The sequence below is a fragment of the Mastigoproctus giganteus genome, chromosome 14, assembly GCF_048544385.1.
Source record: "Mastigoproctus giganteus isolate SK-2022 chromosome 14, ASM4854438v1, whole genome shotgun sequence".
Lineage (NCBI taxonomy): Eukaryota > Metazoa > Arthropoda > Arachnida > Uropygi > Thelyphonidae > Mastigoproctus > Mastigoproctus giganteus.
The window spans coordinates 63,109,164-63,133,251 of NC_143588.1; the positions used below are offsets into that span (position 1 = coordinate 63,109,164).

A 24,088-nucleotide genomic window follows, 5' to 3' on the forward strand; every position below is an offset into this window, starting at 1 on the left:
TTGCGAACTTTTAATTAAGGTATGTTGAAAGCTGAACTTATAATACTGTACTTTATTTCTGCAAATTACCATTAGTATTTTTGGTAATTCTTTAAGAAATCTGGTTTAGTTTAATTTGCGGAGAATCTTCTAGTGAATATGTTATTAGTTGATGAATGGAGGAAAAGGAAACTATATGTTTTGATCAAACAATATAGAAATTGTGATATTTTTAATGTTGACGAATTAGGACTCTTTTATAGCCTACTTTCTAATAAGACTTATGCATTCAAAGGACAGAATTGCCATGGTGGTAAGGCGCATTATAGCCTTAGTCGCTGATGCGCCATTAAAACCAAAGACAACTAACCAACCATGGTGGTAAACTGAGTAAGGAGAGAATTACAGTGCTAGTGGGGTATAATATGAATGACTCAGAGAAACTACTAGTAGTAGTAGTAGCAGCAGGGGCATGTGATGCAAAAAAGCAAGCTTATGTAGCATCAGCCAAAAAAAAAAAAAAAAAAACCATTTCACACATCCTTCCCTCTAAATGTTTGTCCAACTCCTCTTTGAATTTATTTACGCTATCAACTTCCACAATGACAGATGGAAGTTTGTTCCTGCAATGAACTACTCGCTGGCTAAAGGCAAATTTCCGCACATCTATTCTACAGCTGTGTTTCAATTTAATTTCACACATCCTTCCCTCTAAATGTTTGTCCAACTCCTCTTTGAATTTATTTACGCTATCAACTTCCACAATGACAGATGGAAGTTTAGTGACAAATGGGCCTGGAGTACTGGGGTCCATAGTTTAACAGATATTTATTTAAAGTATACCCAGTAAAATAAAATAAAATAAAATATTTCCAGAAGCTTTCGGAACTCGTGTCCCTTTCTCAACTGACAGAATTTTTTTTTTTTTTTTTTGAATACATTACAAGCAAAGTGTGGCACGTTACTCATTCGTCATTGTTGTAGCACGGACGTGTGCTGCCTTGCGCCAGTGATCATCCATCAATAAAACGGTTGTCTCCAGGATTGGATGTATACGCATGCCTTTCTGGCGATTTAATGCCTTAGGGTTGTTCATTATGTTTAGTGACTCTAGCCATAGGCGGTGGCGAAAGTGTCGCGCGTGGTCCACTATCTCAAAGTCGCGCTTGGGGTCAAGATCGTGGTTGGTAGCCCAAAAATGTTCTGCAAGCGCGGACTGGTCAGTTTCGGCAAGCCGGATTGCTCTGTCGTGTTCCGTGAGGCGATCCTGGAGACGTCTCGATGTCTCACCTACGTAGCAACTGTTACAGGCCCTACAGGTGATACGGTACACTACATTGCTGCGTAAGACAGGTGTGACAGGGGTCTTCACACTGGAGACAAGTGAACGCAGGTTCCTACCTGGTAATTGTACACATTTTATGTTGTAACTTCTCAGGATCTTCGAGATACGTCCTGACACTCCTGGATAGTACGGAATGTAGGCGGATGATATGCCGACTTGCTTCGGAGGTCTTGGGTTGGAAGTAAGTTCTTGTGCCTGTAACAAGCATCTGTTTAGTACATGGGATGGATAACCGCATCTGGTTAAGTCCGCCTTCACACGGGAGATCTCGTTACGTCTAATTGTGTCGGTGCTGGAATGGCTCCAGGCCCTGGAGAACAGGGTGCGGGCAGTGCTATTGAGATGGCTTGGAGCGTGGCCGGACCCGTAGTTGGTGAATTGACCGCACCACATGGGTTTGCGGTATACTGAGGTCTCTAGATGTGGGCCTACGCGATGCACTAGCACGTCCAGAAACGGGAGCGAACCGTCCACCTCTGATTCTACGGTAAACTTGATGAAATTGGATAGAGAGTTGAGGTATTCTAGTAGTACCGTTTCAGAACCACGTGGTATTATGGTAAAAATATCGTCGACATATCTACACCACGTTGTAATAGGTGTAGGTGGGTTCTGGTGTATCTGCTTCTCCAGATCTTCCATGGCGATGTTAGCTACTACGGAACTGACAGGGGCACCCATAGCAGTGCCATGTACTTGTTTGTAGAGTGAGTCTTCAAAGGTGAAGATGCTGCTAGAGAGGCATAGGTTGAGGGCGGTACAGATGTCATCAGTGGATAGTGACGTCCTGGATTGGAGGCTTAAGTCGCTCTCAAGGAGCCTTCTGGCGCAGTGCACGGCCTGTTGGACGGGAATCGAGGTGAATAAAGAAACCACGTCAAATGATGCCATGACAGAGTTATCAGGGATTGAAATGTCCTTAATGGTGTTAATGAATTCACTGCTGTTTTTAACGGTGTGAGATGTATTACCTATAAGAGGCGAGAGGAGGCTCGCGATGTGTTTGGACAGTTCATACGTTGGGGCACTGCAGCAAGACACTATAGGTCTGAGAGGAATACCCGGTTTATGGATCTTTGGTAATCCGTAGAATTGTGGTAGTTGGCAGCCAGTAGCACGCAGAAGATGGTGAGTCGCGGTCGGGATCTTCTTATCTTTAAGCCATGCGTGGACAAGTTTATTAACATTTGCTTCCAGACGTTTCAAGACTTTAACGGGAGGATCAGGTAGAGGTTCATATACGTTAGGATCGAGTAATAGGGCCAAGGCTTTCTCTCGGTAGGCTGATCGGTCCAGCACAACAGTCCGGCGCCCTTTATCCGCAGGAAGTACAACGATGGAGTTGTCTTTTCTTATAGATGACAGGGCGGCACGTTGGCGGTGGTTGAGGTTTGAGCACGTTTTTCGAGTGTTGCGGAGGACTGCGGCAGTCTTGAATCGGATCTCGTTGGCAGTTTCTTCGGGAAGGTTGGTAATACTGGCTTCTATGCCCATAGCGAGCTGTGTGATGGGAGGTTTCGATGGTATAACGGCGAATTTCATACCGTTTGATAAAACACTCAGCTGCTCGTTGGACAGTTGTTTGTTACTTAGATTCAAGACGAAAGAAGTCGTGTCGTCTGAACGAGTGTTCGTCTTTAAGGAGTTAGTTTCTATGCTCAAGTTTATGAACTTGCGCTGTTGGCGTAAACGGTAGGTATCCGAGGTCTGACTAGCCCGATGGCAGATGGTATGTATAAGGTTTGTAAATACAATAGGCGAGACCTTACCTTGTATATGTTGTAACAGTCTGGACTTGTTGTAGTCAGCGTTCCTGATTTCACGGTGGAGATGGGATATCCATAAATTTAACGTGCGCAGGCTGAAGTTAAAGCAGGCACGATCCATATGAGAGTTGTGGAACGGGGCTTTGTATCGGAACCCTTTAGGTATAATTCGATTGCTTTTGCATCTGTGGGCGAAGCGTAAATGTTGCCTGTAGCGAGCTATTGAGAGGAAGCACTTTTGCAACTGTGCACAATCGTTGTAGGTATTATGGCCATAAAGTGATCGAATAGTGACAAATGGGCCTGGAGTACTGGGGTCCATAGTTTAACAGATATTTATTTAAAGTATACCCAGTAAAATAAAATAAAATAAAATATTTCCAGAAGCTTTCGGAACTCGTGTCCCTTTCTCAACTGACAGAATTTTTTGAATACATTACAAGCAAAGTGTGGCACGTTACTCATTCGTCATTGTTGTAGCACGGACGTGTGCTGCCTTGCGCCAGTGATCATCCATCAATAAAACGGTTGTCTCCAGGATTGGATGTATACGCATGCCTTTCTGGCGATTTAATGCCTTAGGGTTGTTCATTATGTTTAGTGACTCTAGCCATAGGCGGTGGCGAAAGTGTCGCGCGTGGTCCACTATCTCAAAGTCGCGCTTGGGGTCAAGATCGTGGTTGGTAGCCCAAAAATGTTCTGCAAGCGCGGACTGGTCAGTTTCGGCAAGCCGGATTGCTCTGTCGTGTTCCGTGAGGCGATCCTGGAGACGTCTCGATGTCTCACCTACGTAGCAACTGTTACAGGCCCTACAGGTGATACGGTACACTACATTGCTGCGTAAGACAGGTGTGACAGGGGTCTTCACACTGGAGACAAGTGAACGCAGGTTCCTACCTGGTAATTGTACACATTTTATGTTGTAACTTCTCAGGATCTTCGAGATACGTCCTGACACTCCTGGATAGTACGGAATGTAGGCGGATGATATGCCGACTTGCTTCGGAGGTCTTGGGTTGGAAGTAAGTTCTTGTGCCTGTAACAAGCATCTGTTTAGTACATGGGATGGATAACCGCATCTGGTTAAGTCCGCCTTCACACGGGAGATCTCGTTACGTCTAATTGTGTCGGTGCTGGAATGGCTCCAGGCCCTGGAGAACAGGGTGCGGGCAGTGCTATTGAGATGGCTTGGAGCGTGGCCGGACCCGTAGTTGGTGAATTGACCGCACCACATGGGTTTGCGGTATACTGAGGTCTCTAGATGTGGGCCTACGCGATGCACTAGCACGTCCAGAAACGGGAGCGAACCGTCCACCTCTGATTCTACGGTAAACTTGATGAAATTGGATAGAGAGTTGAGGTATTCTAGTAGTACCGTTTCAGAACCACGTGGTATTATGGTAAAAATATCGTCGACATATCTACACCACGTTGTAATAGGTGTAGGTGGGTTCTGGTGTATCTGCTTCTCCAGATCTTCCATGGCGATGTTAGCTACTACGGAACTGACAGGGGCACCCATAGCAGTGCCATGTACTTGTTTGTAGAGTGAGTCTTCAAAGGTGAAGATGCTGCTAGAGAGGCATAGGTTGAGGGCGGTACAGATGTCATCAGTGGATAGTGACGTCCTGGATTGGAGGCTTAAGTCGCTCTCAAGGAGCCTTCTGGCGCAGTGCACGGCCTGTTGGACGGGAATCGAGGTGAATAAAGAAACCACGTCAAATGATGCCATGACAGAGTTATCAGGGATTGAAATGTCCTTAATGGTGTTAATGAATTCACTGCTGTTTTTAACGGTGTGAGATGTATTACCTATAAGAGGCGAGAGGAGGCTCGCGATGTGTTTGGACAGTTCATACGTTGGGGCACTGCAGCAAGACACTATAGGTCTGAGAGGAATACCCGGTTTATGGATCTTTGGTAATCCGTAGAATTGTGGTAGTTGGCAGCCAGTAGCACGCAGAAGATGGTGAGTCGCGGTCGGGATCTTCTTATCTTTAAGCCATGCGTGGACAAGTTTATTAACATTTGCTTCCAGACGTTTCAAGACTTTAACGGGAGGATCAGGTAGAGGTTCATATACGTTCATATTTTTACCATAATACCACGTGGTTCTGAAACGGTACTACTAGAATACCTCAACTCTCTATCCAATTTCATCAAGTTTACCGTAGAATCAGAGGTGGACGGTTCGCTCCCGTTTCTGGACGTGCTAGTGCATCGCGTAGGCCCACATCTAGAGACCTCAGTATACCGCAAACCCATGTGGTGCGGTCAATTCACCAACTACGGGTCCGGCCACGCTCCAAGCCATCTCAATAGCACTGCCCGCACCCTGTTCTCCAGGGCCTGGAGCCATTCCAGCACCGACACAATTAGACGTAACGAGATCTCCCGTGTGAAGGCGGACTTAACCAGATGCGGTTATCCATCCCATGTACTAAACAGATGCTTGTTACAGGCACAAGAACTTACTTCCAACCCAAGACCTCCGAAGCAAGTCGGCATATCATCCGCCTACATTCCGTACTATCCAGGAGTGTCAGGACGTATCTCGAAGATCCTGAGAAGTTACAACATAAAATGTGTACAATTACCAGGTAGGAACCTGCGTTCACTTGTCTCCAGTGTGAAGACCCCTGTCACACCTGTCTTACGCAGCAATGTAGTGTACCGTATCACCTGTAGGGCCTGTAACAGTTGCTACGTAGGTGAGACATCGAGACGTCTCCAGGATCGCCTCACGGAACACGACAGAGCAATCCGGCTTGCCGAAACTGACCAGTCCGCGCTTGCAGAACATTTTTGGGCTACCAACCACGATCTTGACCCCAAGCGCGACTTTGAGATAGTGGACCACGCGCGACACTTTCGCCACCGCCTATGGCTAGAGTCACTAAACATAATGAACAACCCTAAGGCATTAAATCGCCAGAAAGGCATGCGTATACATCCAATCCTGGAGACAACCGTTTTATTGATGGATGATCACTGGCGCAAGGCAGCACACGTCCGTGCTACAACAATGACGAATGAGTAACGTGCCACACTTTGCTTGTAATGTATTCAAAAAAATTCTGTCAGTTGAGAAAGGGACACGAGTTCCGAAAGCTTCTGGAAATATTTTATTTTATTTTATTTTACTGGGTATACTTTAAATAAATATCTGTTAAACTATGGACCCCAGTACTCCAGGCCCATTTGTCACTATTCGATCACTTTATGGCCATAATACCTACAACGATTGTGCACAGTTGCAAAAGTGCTTCCTCTCAATAGCTCGCTACAGGCAACATTTACGCTTCGCCCACAGATGCAAAAGCAATCGAATTATACCTAAAGGGTTCCGATACAAAGCCCCGTTCCACAACTCTCATATGGATCGTGCCTGCTTTAACTTCAGCCTGCGCACGTTAAATTTATGGATATCCCATCTCCACCGTGAAATCAGGAACGCTGACTACAACAAGTCCAGACTGTTACAACATATACAAGGTAAGGTCTCGCCTATTGTATTTACAAACCTTATACATACCATCTGCCATCGGGCTAGTCAGACCTCGGATACCTACCGTTTACGCCAACAGCGCAAGTTCATAAACTTGAGCATAGAAACTAACTCCTTAAAGACGAACACTCGTTCAGACGACACGACTTCTTTCGTCTTGAATCTAAGTAACAAACAACTGTCCAACGAGCAGCTGAGTGTTTTATCAAACGGTATGAAATTCGCCGTTATACCATCGAAACCTCCCATCACACAGCTCGCTATGGGCATAGAAGCCAGTATTACCAACCTTCCCGAAGAAACTGCCAACGAGATCCGATTCAAGACTGCCGCAGTCCTCCGCAACACTCGAAAAACGTGCTCAAACCTCAACCACCGCCAACGTGCCGCCCTGTCATCTATAAGAAAAGACAACTCCATCGTTGTACTTCCTGCGGATAAAGGGCGCCGGACTGTTGTGCTGGACCGATCAGCCTACCGAGAGAAAGCCTTGGCCCTATTACTCGATCCTAACGTATATGAACCTCTACCTGATCCTCCCGTTAAAGTCTTGAAACGTCTGGAAGCAAATGTTAATAAACTTGTCCACGCATGGCTTAAAGATAAGAAGATCCCGACCGCGACTCACCATCTTCTGCGTGCTACTGGCTGCCAACTACCACAATTCTACGGATTACCAAAGATCCATAAACCGGGTATTCCTCTCAGACCTATAGTGTCTTGCTGCAGTGCTCCAACGTATGAACTGTCCAAACACATCGCGAGCCTCCTCTCGCCTCTTATAGGTAATACATCTCACACCGTTAAAAACAGCAGTGAATTCATTAACACCATTAAGGACATTTCAATCCCTGATAACTCTGTCATGGCATCATTTGACGTGGTTTCTTTATTCACCTCGATTCCCGTCCAACAGGCCGTGCACTGCGCCAGAAGGCTCCTTGAGAGCGACTTAAGCCTCCAATCCAGGACGTCACTATCCACTGATGACATCTGTACCGCCCTCAACCTATGCCTCTCTAGCAGCATCTTCACCTTTGAAGACTCACTCTACAAACAAGTACATGGCACTGCTATGGGTGCCCCTGTCAGTTCCGTAGTAGCTAACATCGCCATGGAAGATCTGGAGAAGCAGATACACCAGAACCCACCTACACCTATTACAACGTGGTGTAGATATGTCGACGATATTTTTACCATAATACCACGTGGTTCTGAAACGGTACTACTAGAATACCTCAACTCTCTATCCAATTTCATCAAGTTTACCGTAGAATCAGAGGTGGACGGTTCGCTCCCGTTTCTGGACGTGCTAGTGCATCGCGTAGGCCCACATCTAGAGACCTCAGTATACCGCAAACCCATGTGGTGCGGTCAATTCACCAACTACGGGTCCGGCCACGCTCCAAGCCATCTCAATAGCACTGCCCGCACCCTGTTCTCCAGGGCCTGGAGCCATTCCAGCACCGACACAATTAGACGTAACGAGATCTCCCGTGTGAAGGCGGACTTAACCAGATGCGGTTATCCATCCCATGTACTAAACAGATGCTTGTTACAGGCACAAGAACTTACTTCCAACCCAAGACCTCCGAAGCAAGTCGGCATATCATCCGCCTACATTCCGTACTATCCAGGAGTGTCAGGACGTATCTCGAAGATCCTGAGAAGTTACAACATAAAATGTGTACAATTACCAGGTAGGAACCTGCGTTCACTTGTCTCCAGTGTGAAGACCCCTGTCACACCTGTCTTACGCAGCAATGTAGTGTACCGTATCACCTGTAGGGCCTGTAACAGTTGCTACGTAGGTGAGACATCGAGACGTCTCCAGGATCGCCTCACGGAACACGACAGAGCAATCCGGCTTGCCGAAACTGACCAGTCCGCGCTTGCAGAACATTTTTGGGCTACCAACCACGATCTTGACCCCAAGCGCGACTTTGAGATAGTGGACCACGCGCGACACTTTCGCCACCGCCTATGGCTAGAGTCACTAAACATAATGAACAACCCTAAGGCATTAAATCGCCAGAAAGGCATGCGTATACATCCAATCCTGGAGACAACCGTTTTATTGATGGATGATCACTGGCGCAAGGCAGCACACGTCCGTGCTACAACAATGACGAATGAGTAACGTGCCACACTTTGCTTGTAATGTATTCAAAAAAAAAAAATTCTGTCAGTTGAGAAAGGGACACGAGTTCCGAAAGCTTCTGGAAATATTTTATTTTATTTTATTTTACTGGGTATACTTTAAATAAATATCTGTTAAACTATGGACCCCAGTACTCCAGGCCCATTTGTCACTATTCGATCACTTTATGGCCATAATACCTACAACGATTGTGCACAGTTGCAAAAGTGCTTCCTCTCAATAGCTCGCTACAGGCAACATTTACGCTTCGCCCACAGATGCAAAAGCAATCGAATTATACCTAAAGGGTTCCGATACAAAGCCCCGTTCCACAACTCTCATATGGATCGTGCCTGCTTTAACTTCAGCCTGCGCACGTTAAATTTATGGATATCCCATCTCCACCGTGAAATCAGGAACGCTGACTACAACAAGTCCAGACTGTTACAACATATACAAGGTAAGGTCTCGCCTATTGTATTTACAAACCTTATACATACCATCTGCCATCGGGCTAGTCAGACCTCGGATACCTACCGTTTACGCCAACAGCGCAAGTTCATAAACTTGAGCATAGAAACTAACTCCTTAAAGACGAACACTCGTTCAGACGACACGACTTCTTTCGTCTTGAATCTAAGTAACAAACAACTGTCCAACGAGCAGCTGAGTGTTTTATCAAACGGTATGAAATTCGCCGTTATACCATCGAAACCTCCCATCACACAGCTCGCTATGGGCATAGAAGCCAGTATTACCAACCTTCCCGAAGAAACTGCCAACGAGATCCGATTCAAGACTGCCGCAGTCCTCCGCAACACTCGAAAAACGTGCTCAAACCTCAACCACCGCCAACGTGCCGCCCTGTCATCTATAAGAAAAGACAACTCCATCGTTGTACTTCCTGCGGATAAAGGGCGCCGGACTGTTGTGCTGGACCGATCAGCCTACCGAGAGAAAGCCTTGGCCCTATTACTCGATCCTAACGTATATGAACCTCTACCTGATCCTCCCGTTAAAGTCTTGAAACGTCTGGAAGCAAATGTTAATAAACTTGTCCACGCATGGCTTAAAGATAAGAAGATCCCGACCGCGACTCACCATCTTCTGCGTGCTACTGGCTGCCAACTACCACAATTCTACGGATTACCAAAGATCCATAAACCGGGTATTCCTCTCAGCCCTATAGTGTCTTGCTGCAGTGCCCCAACGTATGAACTGTCCAAACACATCGCGAGCCTCCTCTCGCCTCTTATAGGTAATACATCTCACACCGTTAAAAACAGCAGTGAATTCATTAACACCATCAAGGACATTTCAATCCCTGATAACTCTGTCATGGCATCATTTGACGTGGTTTCTTTATTCACCTCGATTCCCGTCCAACAGGCCGTGCACTGCGCCAGAAGGCTCCTTGAGAGCGACTTAAGCCTCCAATCCAGGACGTCACTATCCACTGATGACATCTGTACCGCCCTCAACCTATGCCTCTCTAGCAGCATCTTCACCTTTGAAGACTCACTCTACAAACAAGTACATGGCACTGCTATGGGTGCCCCTGTCAGTTCCGTAGTAGCTAACATCGCCATGGAAGATCTGGAGAAGCAGATACACCAGAACCCACCTACACCTATTACAACGTGGTGTAGATATGTCGACGATATTTTTACCATAATACCACGTGGTTCTGAAACGGTACTACTAGAATACCTCAACTCTCTATCCAATTTCATCAAGTTTACCGTAGAATCAGAGGTGGACGGTTCGCTCCCGTTTCTGGACGTGCTAGTGCATCGCGTAGGCCCACATCTAGAGACCTCAGTATACCGCAAACCCATGTGGTGCGGTCAATTCACCAACTACGGGTCCGGCCACGCTCCAAGCCATCTCAATAGCACTGCCCGCACCCTGTTCTCCAGGGCCTGGAGCCATTCCAGCACCGACACAATTAGACGTAACGAGATCTCCCGTGTGAAGGCGGACTTAACCAGATGCGGTTATCCATCCCATGTACTAAACAGATGCTTGTTACAGGCACAAGAACTTACTTCCAACCCAAGACCTCCGAAGCAAGTCGGCATATCATCCGCCTACATTCCGTACTATCCAGGAGTGTCAGGACGTATCTCGAAGATCCTGAGAAGTTACAACATAAAATGTGTACAATTACCAGGTAGGAACCTGCGTTCACTTGTCTCCAGTGTGAAGACCCCTGTCACACCTGTCTTACGCAGCAATGTAGTGTACCGTATCACCTGTAGGGCCTGTAACAGTTGCTACGTAGGTGAGACATCGAGACGTCTCCAGGATCGCCTCACGGAACACGACAGAGCAATCCGGCTTGCCGAAACTGACCAGTCCGCGCTTGCAGAACATTTTTGGGCTACCAACCACGATCTTGACCCCAAGCGCGACTTTGAGATAGTGGACCACGCGCGACACTTTCGCCACCGCCTATGGCTAGAGTCACTAAACATAATGAACAACCCTAAGGCATTAAATCGCCAGAAAGGCATGCGTATACATCCAATCCTGGAGACAACCGTTTTATTGATGGATGATCACTGGCGCAAGGCAGCACACGTCCGTGCTACAACAATGACGAATGAGTAACGTGCCACACTTTGCTTGTAATGTATTCAAAAAAATTCTGTCAGTTGAGAAAGGGACACGAGTTCCGAAAGCTTCTGGAAATATTTTATTTTATTTTATTTTACTGGGTATACTTTAAATAAATATCTGTTAAAGATGGAAGTTTGTTCCTGCAATGAACTACTCGCTGGCTAAAGGCAAATTTCCGCACATCTATTCTACAGCTGTGTTTCAATTTAAGATTATGCCTCTCAGGTTCTTAATCTGAGCAAGAGGAAGAATCCCATCAGAATTGAGCCTGCTCAACCCATTCAAGGCCTTATACATCTCAATCAGATCACCTTGCAGGTGCCTAGTTTCCAGACGCTGAAATTTGCAGAACTTAAGCCTTTCTTGGTAATAGGACTCCTTCGTTCCCCTCGCCAATCTTGTTGCCCTCCTCTGTATTCGCTCAAGCAACTCTATATCCTTCCTGAAATGAGGCCTCCAGACCTGTACTCGGCTCAAGGAGTACTTTGCCTTATACAAAGGTGATTCCGTATTCTCTTATTACTCTTTATCTGTTCCGCATCATGTTCGCTGTCCATTTCCAATACAATTCCTCTTTTCTCTATCTGTTTTACCTTTCTTGATCTTACCGTTTTTAACATTCCTTTCATCGCCTTTTCCACTGTATCTCGAACATCTCTACTGGTTTTCAAGGTCGAATCATCATTAGCTTTGATAATAATACTGTGATTTTCATCAGTATCCTCAACGTGAGTCTGCACTAGTCCTGTCTTTTTTTCAGCAGTCGCTACTCTTTCAGAATCTAAATTCCTAGCATCACTATACAGCGTCCTCTTTCCCAGTTTGTCATTCTTATCTGAATTTACAATCACGGTTATGTTCTGTAAATCTCTTATTAGCATCTGATTTGTTTTAACCGTACTACTGGGACACGAAATTTTCTATTTACAGCTTTCATTTTGGACCGCTAAGTCAGTTTCAGCACTTTCCAGAGTCTCCCACCAGCCCTCGTGGGTAGCACAGTTGGTAGAATCGCCGTACTCCCCACACCGGATGGAAAAGACCTGAGTTCTAGTCCTGTCGATGACGTGAGGAATTTTTATGGGCTTTTTGCACAGCGTGGCTGAGTTAGTCGGTCTCAGGCGAGGGTGGCATGTTTTTTCTTCCGGAAACTTGGGTTTTTCGTCCAGCAAACAGAAAATCGACCACCGAACACAAGTAATTTACAAACAATATATACGTAGCAATATGGCCTTAGTCGCTGATGCACCTAAAACAACAACAACAGTTATATACAATGTTGTTCGATTTCACCAGAAAGGATTAGTATGTTAAGTTATGTTTTTATTATATAAAATTCTTAGCATCAGACAAAATATATTAATTAACGTGCTGTGATGACGTAATGAAACAGTTCTCTTTTTAAGTTATCACTTCTGTTCTTATTATCATGAAACGGGAGTCCAATACGATGAAAATATTCACGCATTTTATAAGTGGTAATCTCTGATGTAACCATTTTGATATATTAATTTTTAGTGTCCCGTTGTAAACAGTATTTTCTCCTTTCCTAGAATTAGACGTGGCATTTTAAAGATTGTCGATGAAGGCATTCCAATTGTTTAATTAGTTCGGAATCTTTATTTTTGCGACCTATTTCTGCTTCGGGATGCAGGGAGTGACTTTAGGCTATCGCGTACAATTCATCTATGTCCGGTTGTGCTTCTCACTCATAATCAGCTGCTTAATGCGACCAGTTCCGGGAAATCTGTACTCTGCTTGAAATAAACATCTCAACTGGTTAGACATATTTGTCTCTTAAAGAGCTATCTAGAATAACGAGGGCTTCAAACGAAATTACAGTTCAGGAAATATTTCGATTAATTCCGCTAAAATAGGCAAGCAGTGCAGCACATTTCTGTTCAAGGCCCTCTAGTATTTTTATGTTTAGCCGTATCCATGAATGTCAGTGTACGTTAATCGACATGTTATACATATTCATAAGCTTGGGTTGCAATTTAATGGGTGCACATTGAAGTATCATAATTTAGGTCCTTTCTCTAATGACTTGAATCGTTTGGAAAAGGTCCTAAGTTACATGATCATTAAACCTTTTTAAATACAAAACGTGTTCCCATTAAGATGATCAAATCCACTGTAATCCTTTTCTCAAGATTTATTTCGTTGCAAATTGAGAAAAGGAAGGCTGTATTATATTCCCCTGCAACTAGGTCACTTTATTGGGAACCACTGAAAAATCTTTTCAGTAGTCCGCTTGCAGTACGCGTTAAATAATGTATCAGTAGTATGCACAAAATTCACATTGTTTGAATTTTGATGTTTGCGTTGTTACCTAGACGGTGACAGACAATCATAAAAACATCAAATAAAGCATAATTGGCCTGTTCTAAAAATAACCTTCCATTTTTAACACGTGTGGTAATCACTGCTGATATAATCATCGTCCTCCCCACACCGGGTGGAAAAGACCTGAGTTCGAATCCTGTAAATGACGCGAGGGATTTTTATCGTCCTTTTATTTTTTAGGGGTTTTTTCGTTCAGCAAACAGGAAATCCATCACAGAACACGCAATTTATAGGCATTATATACAGCACCATATGGCGTAAGTTGTTGATGCGCTTAAACCTAACAACAGCCAACCAACGTCGCGAATCGGGTTAAGAAATATAGACTGTCCTCCAATAGTTATAGGGATATTAAATATTAAAAAAAAAAATTGTTATAAAAAAGCAATTTTTAATATCGAGTATGATTGATCTCTACCGTTATGGGTTTTAATGACATCAGTAACATTTTTTGGAATAAAGTCTTTATTTCTTCCGGAAAGGCTGTAGCAAGTTCTCTGCTTGAGATGGGACGGCTGGTTCTGACTCTCACTTATTCCAAAACATTCTTCTCTTCCCTTGTGTTGAGTTTCAAAAACAGGTTTATCATATTATTATTTTCAACCACGGTTGTACTGAGCGCGCTTTGTGATATGACGGGTTGTCGTACTGATACAAATACGGCCTCCTCCACAAAGAATTTCAAAATACAAGTAAGACAGAATTGTCCAGAATGCCACAGTAGAGGAAGACCGAAGAAAAGATGGGCAGACCTCTTCGAGATCGGAACAGGCGGATCGCTTAATCGTGAAGGAAGATAAGATAAGATAAGCCACAGGAGATAGGCTGCATTCATGGCATTATCGATAACAACCAGGAGACAAAGACAAAACCAGATAAATCTGCTCATACTGTCACCTTCGAATTTCATTGTTGGCAAAATACAATAATTTTATATGATCTTGCTTTCATTTCATAAGTCAGAGCACAGGACCAGTTTTGCAAGGCACGTGGAGATAGGAAGTATACATTTCAGCGTACAGGGTGTTTCAAAAATATGTACAAAAAAATTCTGGGACATATTCTAGGGCAGGTGTGGCTAACCCTTTTAAGAGTGGGTTCCAAATTTGCTAAATATTTGAAAAAACTATCCTCGCGTGCCGCTCGGAATTTTTCAAAATACAGTAGAACGTCGATTATCCGAACCACCGTCACCCCATCCCCATGCACTGACATGGTGTGAGCACAGTCTGAATGCAGTTCTACGGAGATACTGCTATTAAAGAGGATGAGAGATCTCGTAGAAAAACAAGACAATCTCGCATGGTTCAAAGAAAAATTCAAGATTGCATATTTTAAAAAATAAACTTTCCCAAGATTCATATACTCTTATTTGTGTGCAGTTACTTGTTTATTTATTTCTGTTTATGTATAAAATGTGATTTTGCTTATTATTTACAAAACATTTCCTAAATCAATTATTTTTTATAACACTTCATATTTCAAAATACCTTGCGTACAATAATTTAATTTAGGCCTAATTACACTTTGTTTTGTATAAACTGGGTATTCTCATGTATGTTTGATTATATGAACTATTTGATTAACCGAACCAACCTTGGTCCCAATTAGTTCGGATAATCGACAGAACGTCGATTATGTTCTACCATGTTCTATTGTTCTACTGTATTGATATTTTTCTCATACACGTTTTACTTGACAAAAGCGTAACCAAAAAAAAAATATATAATAATAATAATGAAATAAAAGACTATTTCAAAGATGCTTTAATACAGGTATTACAATAAAATCATAACAAAAATGTAACTTGTAGCTTACAGAGCAAATTTAATATAAAATGTTAAACCTCTATTATATTATAAATATAAAACATCAGTGGGACTTCTGTTGCTGAACCATTGACGACAGATATATTACATCAAGCTTATTCTTTGTAACTTTTAGAGCTATGCATGCAGCACTAGTTTCATCCGTAAGACTACTCCTATGACTAGACTTAGCAAAGTTCATCACTGAGAACAACGACTCACAAGAATATGTTGATGAGAAAATTGTTAGTGATGCCGTTGCCAGGACAAAAGTTTAAAGAATGGAATTCCAAACTTTTAATACCTCATTTTCTGCAGTTTTCTTTGCTAATCCCGTCACTAATCGTTCCCTTTCAATATTTTCTAAATCAGCTCTGAATCGATACATTTTTGCCTCCAAATTGAGCTGCTCTGAAAATCAATCAGTTGCATCTCAAAATCATCCAGATCGATCCATTAAAACATTTTCAGGTTCAGTTCGGCTAGTTTTACACTGTCTGCAAACTTAATTAATTTTGCCGTTTCTTCCAATTCTCTGAACTTGACAAATCTTGAATAAAACTGATCAATAGTTGATTCAATTTTTTTGGGACGCTCTGAATTCCGCATGCCCAAAAAAAATGTATGCGTGCCTCTTTCGGCACGCGTGCCATAGGTTCACCGCTCTTGTTCTAGGGTAAATAGGAAAACAATTAATAAACATAGGAGGTGCGATCAAAATGTTAGGGGAATAAACTCATACTTGGGAAATAATGAAGCTTACCGGCTGTTCGAATGGACCTTCTTCGAAATGTTCTCCTTGGTTAACGCTGTATAGACCGATTCCAACGCCTCAGAAACTTTTGGAAGCATTTATGATAGGCTACTTTTGGAAGCATTTATGCTTCTTCTGGGCTACTTCTACTAGGCTACTTCTGGAATTGATAATAGTTCCTTTGCTAATAAATATTTAGCACTTAAATTACAAATTTTAATTGCGAATACCTTCCTCAGTCGTTGTTCAGTTAAGCTCAGGAAACAAAACAAAAACCACTAAACTAAATCCAGTGAGTACAGGGGATGGTGGGGACAATAGCATTTATCGAGTACTTCTCAAGAAATTCTTGTATGGAAGCGCCGAGTATATAGGGTGTTGTTATAATGCAAGCGCCAATTTTTTGAAGCCCACTTTTCCAGCATGCTCTGACCAGCATTGGCCATACAACTATTTTTTTGTGTTCCTCGTTCACTGTTTGATTATGCTGAACAAATTCATAATAAACAATTCCCTGTGAGTCAGAAAATACGATTAACCTGATCTTCACATTTGATCGAGATTGCTTTCCTTTTTTGGTCATTGGAGAAGACAAAGTCTTCGTTGAGAGAACTGGGCCTTTGTTTCTGGGTGATAGCTGTACACTCACGATTCGTCACTAGTAACGATGGAAGAAACAAGCCTTCGCGAGTAGCACAATAGGTATAATCACCGTCCTCCCCACACCGAATGAAAAATTCCTGGGTTGGAAATCCGTAAATAAAGCGAGGAATTTTTATATGCGTTTTTTCACAGCGTGGCTGAGTTAGTCGTTCCCAGGCAATGGTTGCATGGCTTTGCTTCTGGAAATTCGGGTTTTTTTTCAGCAAACAGACAAATTGACCACAGAATACAGAAAATTTACAGACACAATAGAAGTCAGCACTCTGTCATTATCATTGAAAAGGCTTTGCTGAAACAAGTCGCATTCCCAGATCTGTTAAAATTAATTGTAATCCCAGAATAAATACGAGTTTCACTAGCAGCTTTGCGGATAGTTAAACGTCTGTCACTTCTGATCAGATCACCAACATGAGTGAATCATTAGTTTTAGAATTTGAAGCATAGCGAGGATCGTCATCGACGGAAAAGCGGCCCTTTAAAGTACGGTAATCACTGAAAAGTCTTCGAACGACGTATATTAGCAGTTTTTAACATTTGGTGTTTATGTTACACTTTTCCCTAATATGCACTAAATTTGCTGCTCAGTAAAATTACTCATTTTAAAATGCTACGAAACATAATACAGTTTCTATTCGTGGTGCACATATTCAAGCTGGCTGCATGGTAAACGGATTGTTGTTAGCCTTTAGGAGCATCAGCGACCAGGGTTCTTAAACAGTGGATAGCGCCCCCATGGTGGGGACAGCGAGCAACTTAGAGGGGGGTCGCAGTTTTTTTTATTAAAGTTTTGCCTCCGGCATGGTGTTCGAGCTTACAATAGATTTTTGACCTGCTTATTTTTCTTAGCAGAGGCACAAGGGTTCTGAGCACTGCAACAATATTGCATTCTTTAAATTATTAATGTTACAGAATGTTACTTTGAAATGAATTTTCAGTTATATCCTCATATCAATTTATTTTCCGAATGTTTCAATTTATTCATAAAATCCGTTGCGTTGTTATATCAAAAACGTCGATAAAGTTTGCGATTTGCTTTCATTAAAGCGCAATCATTTTAATCAAAAGTAAGTAGTATATTTATTTCTTGCTCAATTCCAACTTAAATGAAATTATTAGTTTTTATCTATGGTGAGGGGGGGAAGCATAAATTCATTTATCATTTTAGGGGGCCACAGTTTCGCAAAGTTTGCTATCCACTGACTTACAACATGTCATGCTACTGTGTATTACCTGTACAAGGGTGTATTCACGGGCTGATTTCCATGTTGCGTTGGCTGAAAAACCCGAAGTAACTCCGGATGATTTAAACCCCTCATGGGGTTTAAATCATCCGGACTTCAGGTTTCAGCCATTAAGAAGAAAATTTGTAGAGAGAGAGAGACCGAGACCTGTGGCCACAATAACGAACAATGCTGATTGGCTCGACTTTTTTTTTTTTTTTTTTTTTCATCACAGATCAGTGATATACAAAACTGGCCTTCATCATGAGGTTCGTCTTGTCTCGGGTGGGACCTAAGAAAATCTTTCTTACAGAAACTGTACCAGCACACGCAGCGTGCCAGTTGTCTTCTCTGCATGCCTGGAATGAACAGCTCAGAATAATAATCGTTTATTTGTTGTCCAAACGGTATTTAGATGACATTAGAAAGCACTTCAAAAAAGTTGAAGCACTACATCAGGAGCTTCAACATAAATGCGCAGGTAAATAATTACATTGTCCTCCATTGAAAGATAACTGCCTCCATAAAGGTAAAAGGTAAACTGCAGCCATTATCAACCCACTGCAGGATGGAAGCCTCCTCAACAATTCATGATGAGGGAAATGGACCATAATCTGCCACGCTGGTCCACTGCGGGTTGGCAGATCGACCGTATTTAGCAGCCAAGGACTTGAACCCCGGTCTACTCAAAGAGCGTGTGCTACTGCACTCCCGCTCCTGAGCAATCGGCTACGGACGTTCACCAACCTCGTGCACGTGCTTCACTGTCTAATATATGACCACGCTCGGCATCATTTGATGTTCTACTGTAATGTCAGCTGATGAAGGGACCCGATATAGTTTGTATATTTGTAAATAGTTTGGCATTTTAAATATTTGTATAGTTTGTATATTTGTAAATAGTTTGGTATTTTAAATATTTGTATAGTTTGTAAATATTTTAGTCCTGCTCTTTTGGATGCCACAGTATTCCTCAAGCATTATGTAACTCGAAGCAAAAGGCCTTTTCGTACGTGATCTATGTAAATGCAGGTAAATAATTACATAGTGCTATTTATTCCACCTTGAGAATGGCGCGTGATGGGGTAGCCAATGGGAGAAGATGGATGAAGGTTACGTGTATAAATGTGTGGGAAAATTACGTCATTACAAATTCCCTGGTAAATAATTATATAGGTCATTTCCTGATTAGATATCGACCAGTGCGTTTCGACAGGTGTGCCTTTTATGTAGAAAAGATTTGATTCAATCCGTCACACCTCTATATTTTATGTAGAAACGCGTGTGCGGGGATAGGCGAGCAAAGTGAGCAGGGGGATAAGCCCCCTAGTTATTATTATTATTTTATTTATTTTTTGTTGTGGTTTTCATAAAGGAAAACCTGAAAAATATTTTTGCACCATGGTATGAGTTCAGATAGGTATACTTACTTGTTGGCCTTATTCGGTGATCGTACTCCTTTGAATTTGTCAAGATATCGAGAATCTCTTTATCTGTTTCATTAACCAAACTGCAAAGGGAAAAAAATGCGATATTAGAAATTTGATCCAGTATATGCAACTATTGCTAAAGAAGAAATTAAACTATTCACTGGTTATTACCGCTGTGTCTGCTGTAGTTATATTTGTTAATAGAATCGTTCTTAACGAGGTATGATCAATAAATAATGCGACGGAAGTGTTTATAATTTGTCGAGATAGCTGGGCGGAGCGTGCTTGTCTGTGGAAGGGAAGAACCGAAGTCTGCAACCGATCATTAGATCCTTAAGAAAATTTTTCAGGAAGTTTTCCATTCACTATAATGAAATACTGTTCCTGGTCAATGTAACTAACTTAATCTTGAGTAATGAATTTTTTTTTATTTAAACGCTTTCTTTTTCATTATATGGTTACAAATGTTAGTTTCGTTGAGTGCAGACGTCCGTAAAAGTGCTCCTCTAATAATAGTATAGTGCCTCAGTTATAAAATGGCTTATGTTGATACCTTCCGACGCAGGTTCAAGTCGTAACCCAGATCTTTAAGCGGTTCAGGAAATAAGATATAAGGTAAACAGATATTTATGATTTTAATATTATGCTATATCGAATGCAAATCAGCGCCTTAAGTGCCCTGTGTCTCGTTCAGTGTTGAATCCAGATGGAGTAAGTTTCACCCCCTGTGGAATAAAATTACCTCCCGGCAAAAAAATAATAATTTTTATTTTAATATTCGTTCAAAAATCTCGGACCGTTGAAATTTTCTCCACATTTTTTTGTTTAATTTTAATTGAAATTTTCTTCTTACTGTGCTCTTTAGGGGCCATATCAGTTTCCACAATGTTGTAATTATAAAACACGAATTAAATAAATTTATGCCAAACAAACGCACACAAAAAGATCACAACAACTCGTTATGTGGTACATGGCGAAAATAAATCACTAAAATTCAAAAGACATGAAAATTTCGAAATAATTAAATGGGCAATATTTCTGGCTGCACAAATTGTAGCTAAAAGCCACTATTTCAAGTGTCGGTATTTTCGTTTTATGGTTTCCATTATTTTCACACAACCCATCTTTTGATAGCGTTTCACACAAACGGTCTACTTGCGACTAATTCTTTATTAACAAAAGAACAAGCGGTCCCTAGCCAGAAACTGGCAAATCCGCTATATACATACATATTATATTATATACAATGTTTGTTTGTTATTTGGAGCATTAGCAACTAAGGCCATATTGCTCCGGGAATATGCGGTGGTCATTCCCTGACCTTTCCGCATCCTCCGTATTTAGTGGTGACGGGCTCGAACCCCGGTCTAATCAAGGAGCGTGTGCTATGCACTGCTGCTCCTTCCCACCTGGCTACGGAGGCGCCTTATATATACAATTATATACATGAATCATATTAATTACAGTGTTGTAAGTGAAATAAACATGTAACATATCCACACAGCAAATCACATCACGCAACTAATCAGAAATATAAATTGTGGCACAAGGAACCACAAGACAGCAGCCCTTTTCTGTCCTAGGAAGGACGAAAACCGCACCCACTGAAGGTAGTGCTATACCAGTGGGTGCTAGCTAAAGTATCCACAGATGCCCAAACTGGGGTGCCAGCTAAAAAAAAAGAGATGGCAGGTGATTTCAGTTTTAAGATATATCGATAGACATTGCAGGTGTTGGGTTGGTTCCTTGTTGTTCAGATGATGATAGACTCGAGAAGAGTTGCTTTCTTTTGGTGAAAACAGCAGAGGAGAATTGTAGAGCTGAAAACGATTGAGAATTTTCAGTCAGTGTCACTTCATTTCCTTCAGAAAATTTGCTGACAGCAGTTTGTAGTGCAGATCTGTCGTCGTGGTACAGACTGCAGCGATACAGAATGTGCGTCCATGTTTCCTCAGCACCACACAAGCAGAGATTGGTATCAGACAAACCAAATTGAAATAGTTTGGAGTTGATGGAGCCGTGCCCTATAAGTATATATGATGTTGTTAAGCTGGGAGAAAACCATTGGCGCACATTCTTGTTGTGAAGGAAGGTAACTGCAGGAACAAAAGAGCGGATGACTTGACCAGTAGTACTGGAATCCCATCGTGATTGCCACACACTGATAAGTTCGTTCCAGATTCTCCGTTTCTCGTCTTTGATGTTAGCAGTTAGGTTGCATGAGATGCCGAGAATCTCGCCAGGAACTCTGTGCTTTAGACGATAGCATAGTCCTTTGAAGATGACATGCAGGTCTAGTGGTGAGACTCCAGCAAGGACCTGCAGAGCAGCAGAGGACACTGCCCTGCAGGCCCGGAGCATGGCAAGCAGCATAATCTGTTGAATGGAGATGAGCTTGGAACGGAGTTTAACCTTAACAGCTCTGTGGAACCAGACTCCCGAAGCATATGTTGTTATTGGTACGAATACTGCTGTAAAATATAGAAGAGAGTCTTCTTATTTAGTCCCCATTCCGATTTGGAAATGCGGATAATTGCTGTACTGAACTTCTTAATCTTCGAGGCGAGGTGATTAATATGAAAGGAGAAGGTTAAACTGTCATCTAAAATTACGCCAAGATGTTTTAATTCAGGTACAAAAGGGATTTGCCTACCGTCTATATTTATATTAGGAGGTCTTCTGTAAACTAACTTGTCCTTAAAAACCACCATGTTTGTTTTTGTGGCAGATATTCACAATTTATTTATACTTGACCACTTGATTAGCTCAGAAAGAGTTATATTGGCTGATTGTTCTAGTTGCAGACGCCATCGACCTGGAATTAGAAGAACCAAATCATCGGCGTAGACGAAGGCAGGGATATTGTCATGTTTTTGTATGAGCCAGCTGTACAAAACTGTTCCAGAAGAGGGGGTCCCAGAACTGATCCCTGGGGGCATCCTCTTGAGATGGTCCTAGAGAGAGTCTGCTGTTTCGAGATTACTTGGATGAGTCTCTTTTGGAAGTAGCTTCTAATAACTTGGAATAGTTGCCGAGAGCACTTGGCTTTGATAAGACAATTGAGAGTGCTCTCCCACCAGAAGGAATCGAAAGCTCCCTCGAAGTCGATGAATATGGCCAATTCATATTTAGCGCTGGAAGCTGATATGTGATTAACTAAAGAGACCAAGGCGTCTTCACAGGATTTTCCCTTCTTGAAGCCAACTTGGGATGGTTTTTCCAAATAATCTTTCAAATCTTACTAATCTTTCTAAGAATCTTTCAAATAGTTTGCCAAAAGAGAGATGGGTCTGTAGTCAATTTAAACCCCTCATGGGGTTTAAGTCATCGTGAGTTACTTCGGGTTTTTCAGCCAGCGCAACATAGAAATCAGCCCGTGAATACACTCTTGTACAGATAATACACGGTAGCATGACATGTTCTAAGTCACTGGATAGCATTTGCGAAACTGTGGCCCCCTAAAGTGATAAATGAATTATAGATAAAAACTAATAATTTCATTTGGGTTGGAATTGAGCAAGAAATAAATATACTACTTACTTTTGATTAAAATGATTACGCTTTAATGAAAGCAAATCGCAAAATTTATCGACGTTTTTAATATAACAACGCAACGGATTTTATGAATAAATTTAAACATTCGGAAAATAAATTGATATGAGGATATAACTGAAAATTCATTTCAAAGTAACATTCTGTAACATTAATAATTTAAAGAATACAATATTGTTGCAGTTCTCAGAACCCTTGTGCCTCTGCTAAGAAAAGTAAGCAGGTCAAAAACCTATTGTAAGCTAGAACACCATGCCGGAGGCAAAACTTTAATAAAAAAAACTGCGACCCCCCCCTCTAAGTTGCTCGCTGTCCCCACCATGGGGACACTATCCACTGTTTAAGAACCCTGGTCGCTGATGCTCCTAAAGGCTAACAACAATCCGTTTACCATCCCATACCAAAAACGTCTAATCCTAAATCGTCAAACGATTACAGACCAATTTCTGTGTGATGCACCTTTCTCAAAATCATGTAAAAGGCCATACTTCCTGGTCTTACCCAGCATATGTTTATCTATAATCCTCCATACCCGCTTAGTATACTTACCCGGACGATCCACTATTGCCAACCTCACAGATACACTTTTCAGAATAGAATATACGATAAGCAACAAACAATTTATCCGATTACTTCAAAATCTCTAACCATCTATTCGATCTTCTCAAGAGGCTCCTACAGTCCAGGACCTATGCATAAGAAACCAGAACCATCATCACCGAATTGTCTGCTCCAGTGGTCTCCCCCGAGGGGGGGGGGATGTTATCTTTGTCGCCCTCATCGGCGCATGTTTAGAACCCTTCTTCGAAAATCATACTAACTACCTCGTACGCCGATGATTTAAAGTTTTCTATTGTCACGAAATTCCCCCAGGCTTTCCAGTGTACCACTGTGACCTCCAATCGACAGCTACAAGAACTTGAAAATACCTTCATGCAACTGGTCTCTCCAGAAA

The 24,088-nt window shown here is 42.2% G+C and overlaps 1 protein-coding gene across 3 annotated transcripts in view; it reads right to left on the minus strand.

The window, feature by feature from the left end:
• LOC150075170 (glutamate-gated chloride channel-like) overlaps positions 1-24,088 on the minus strand; it is a 498,225-nt gene that overhangs the window by 93,760 nt on the left and 380,377 nt on the right. For all 3 annotated transcript variants that reach the window (XM_090389048.1, XM_090389046.1, XM_090389047.1), the window contains exon 4: positions 19,582-19,661. In XM_090389048.1, the coding sequence (XP_090245174.1) occupies positions 19,582-19,661 (80 nt within the window). The remainder of the gene's footprint in view (positions 1-19,581; positions 19,662-24,088) is intronic.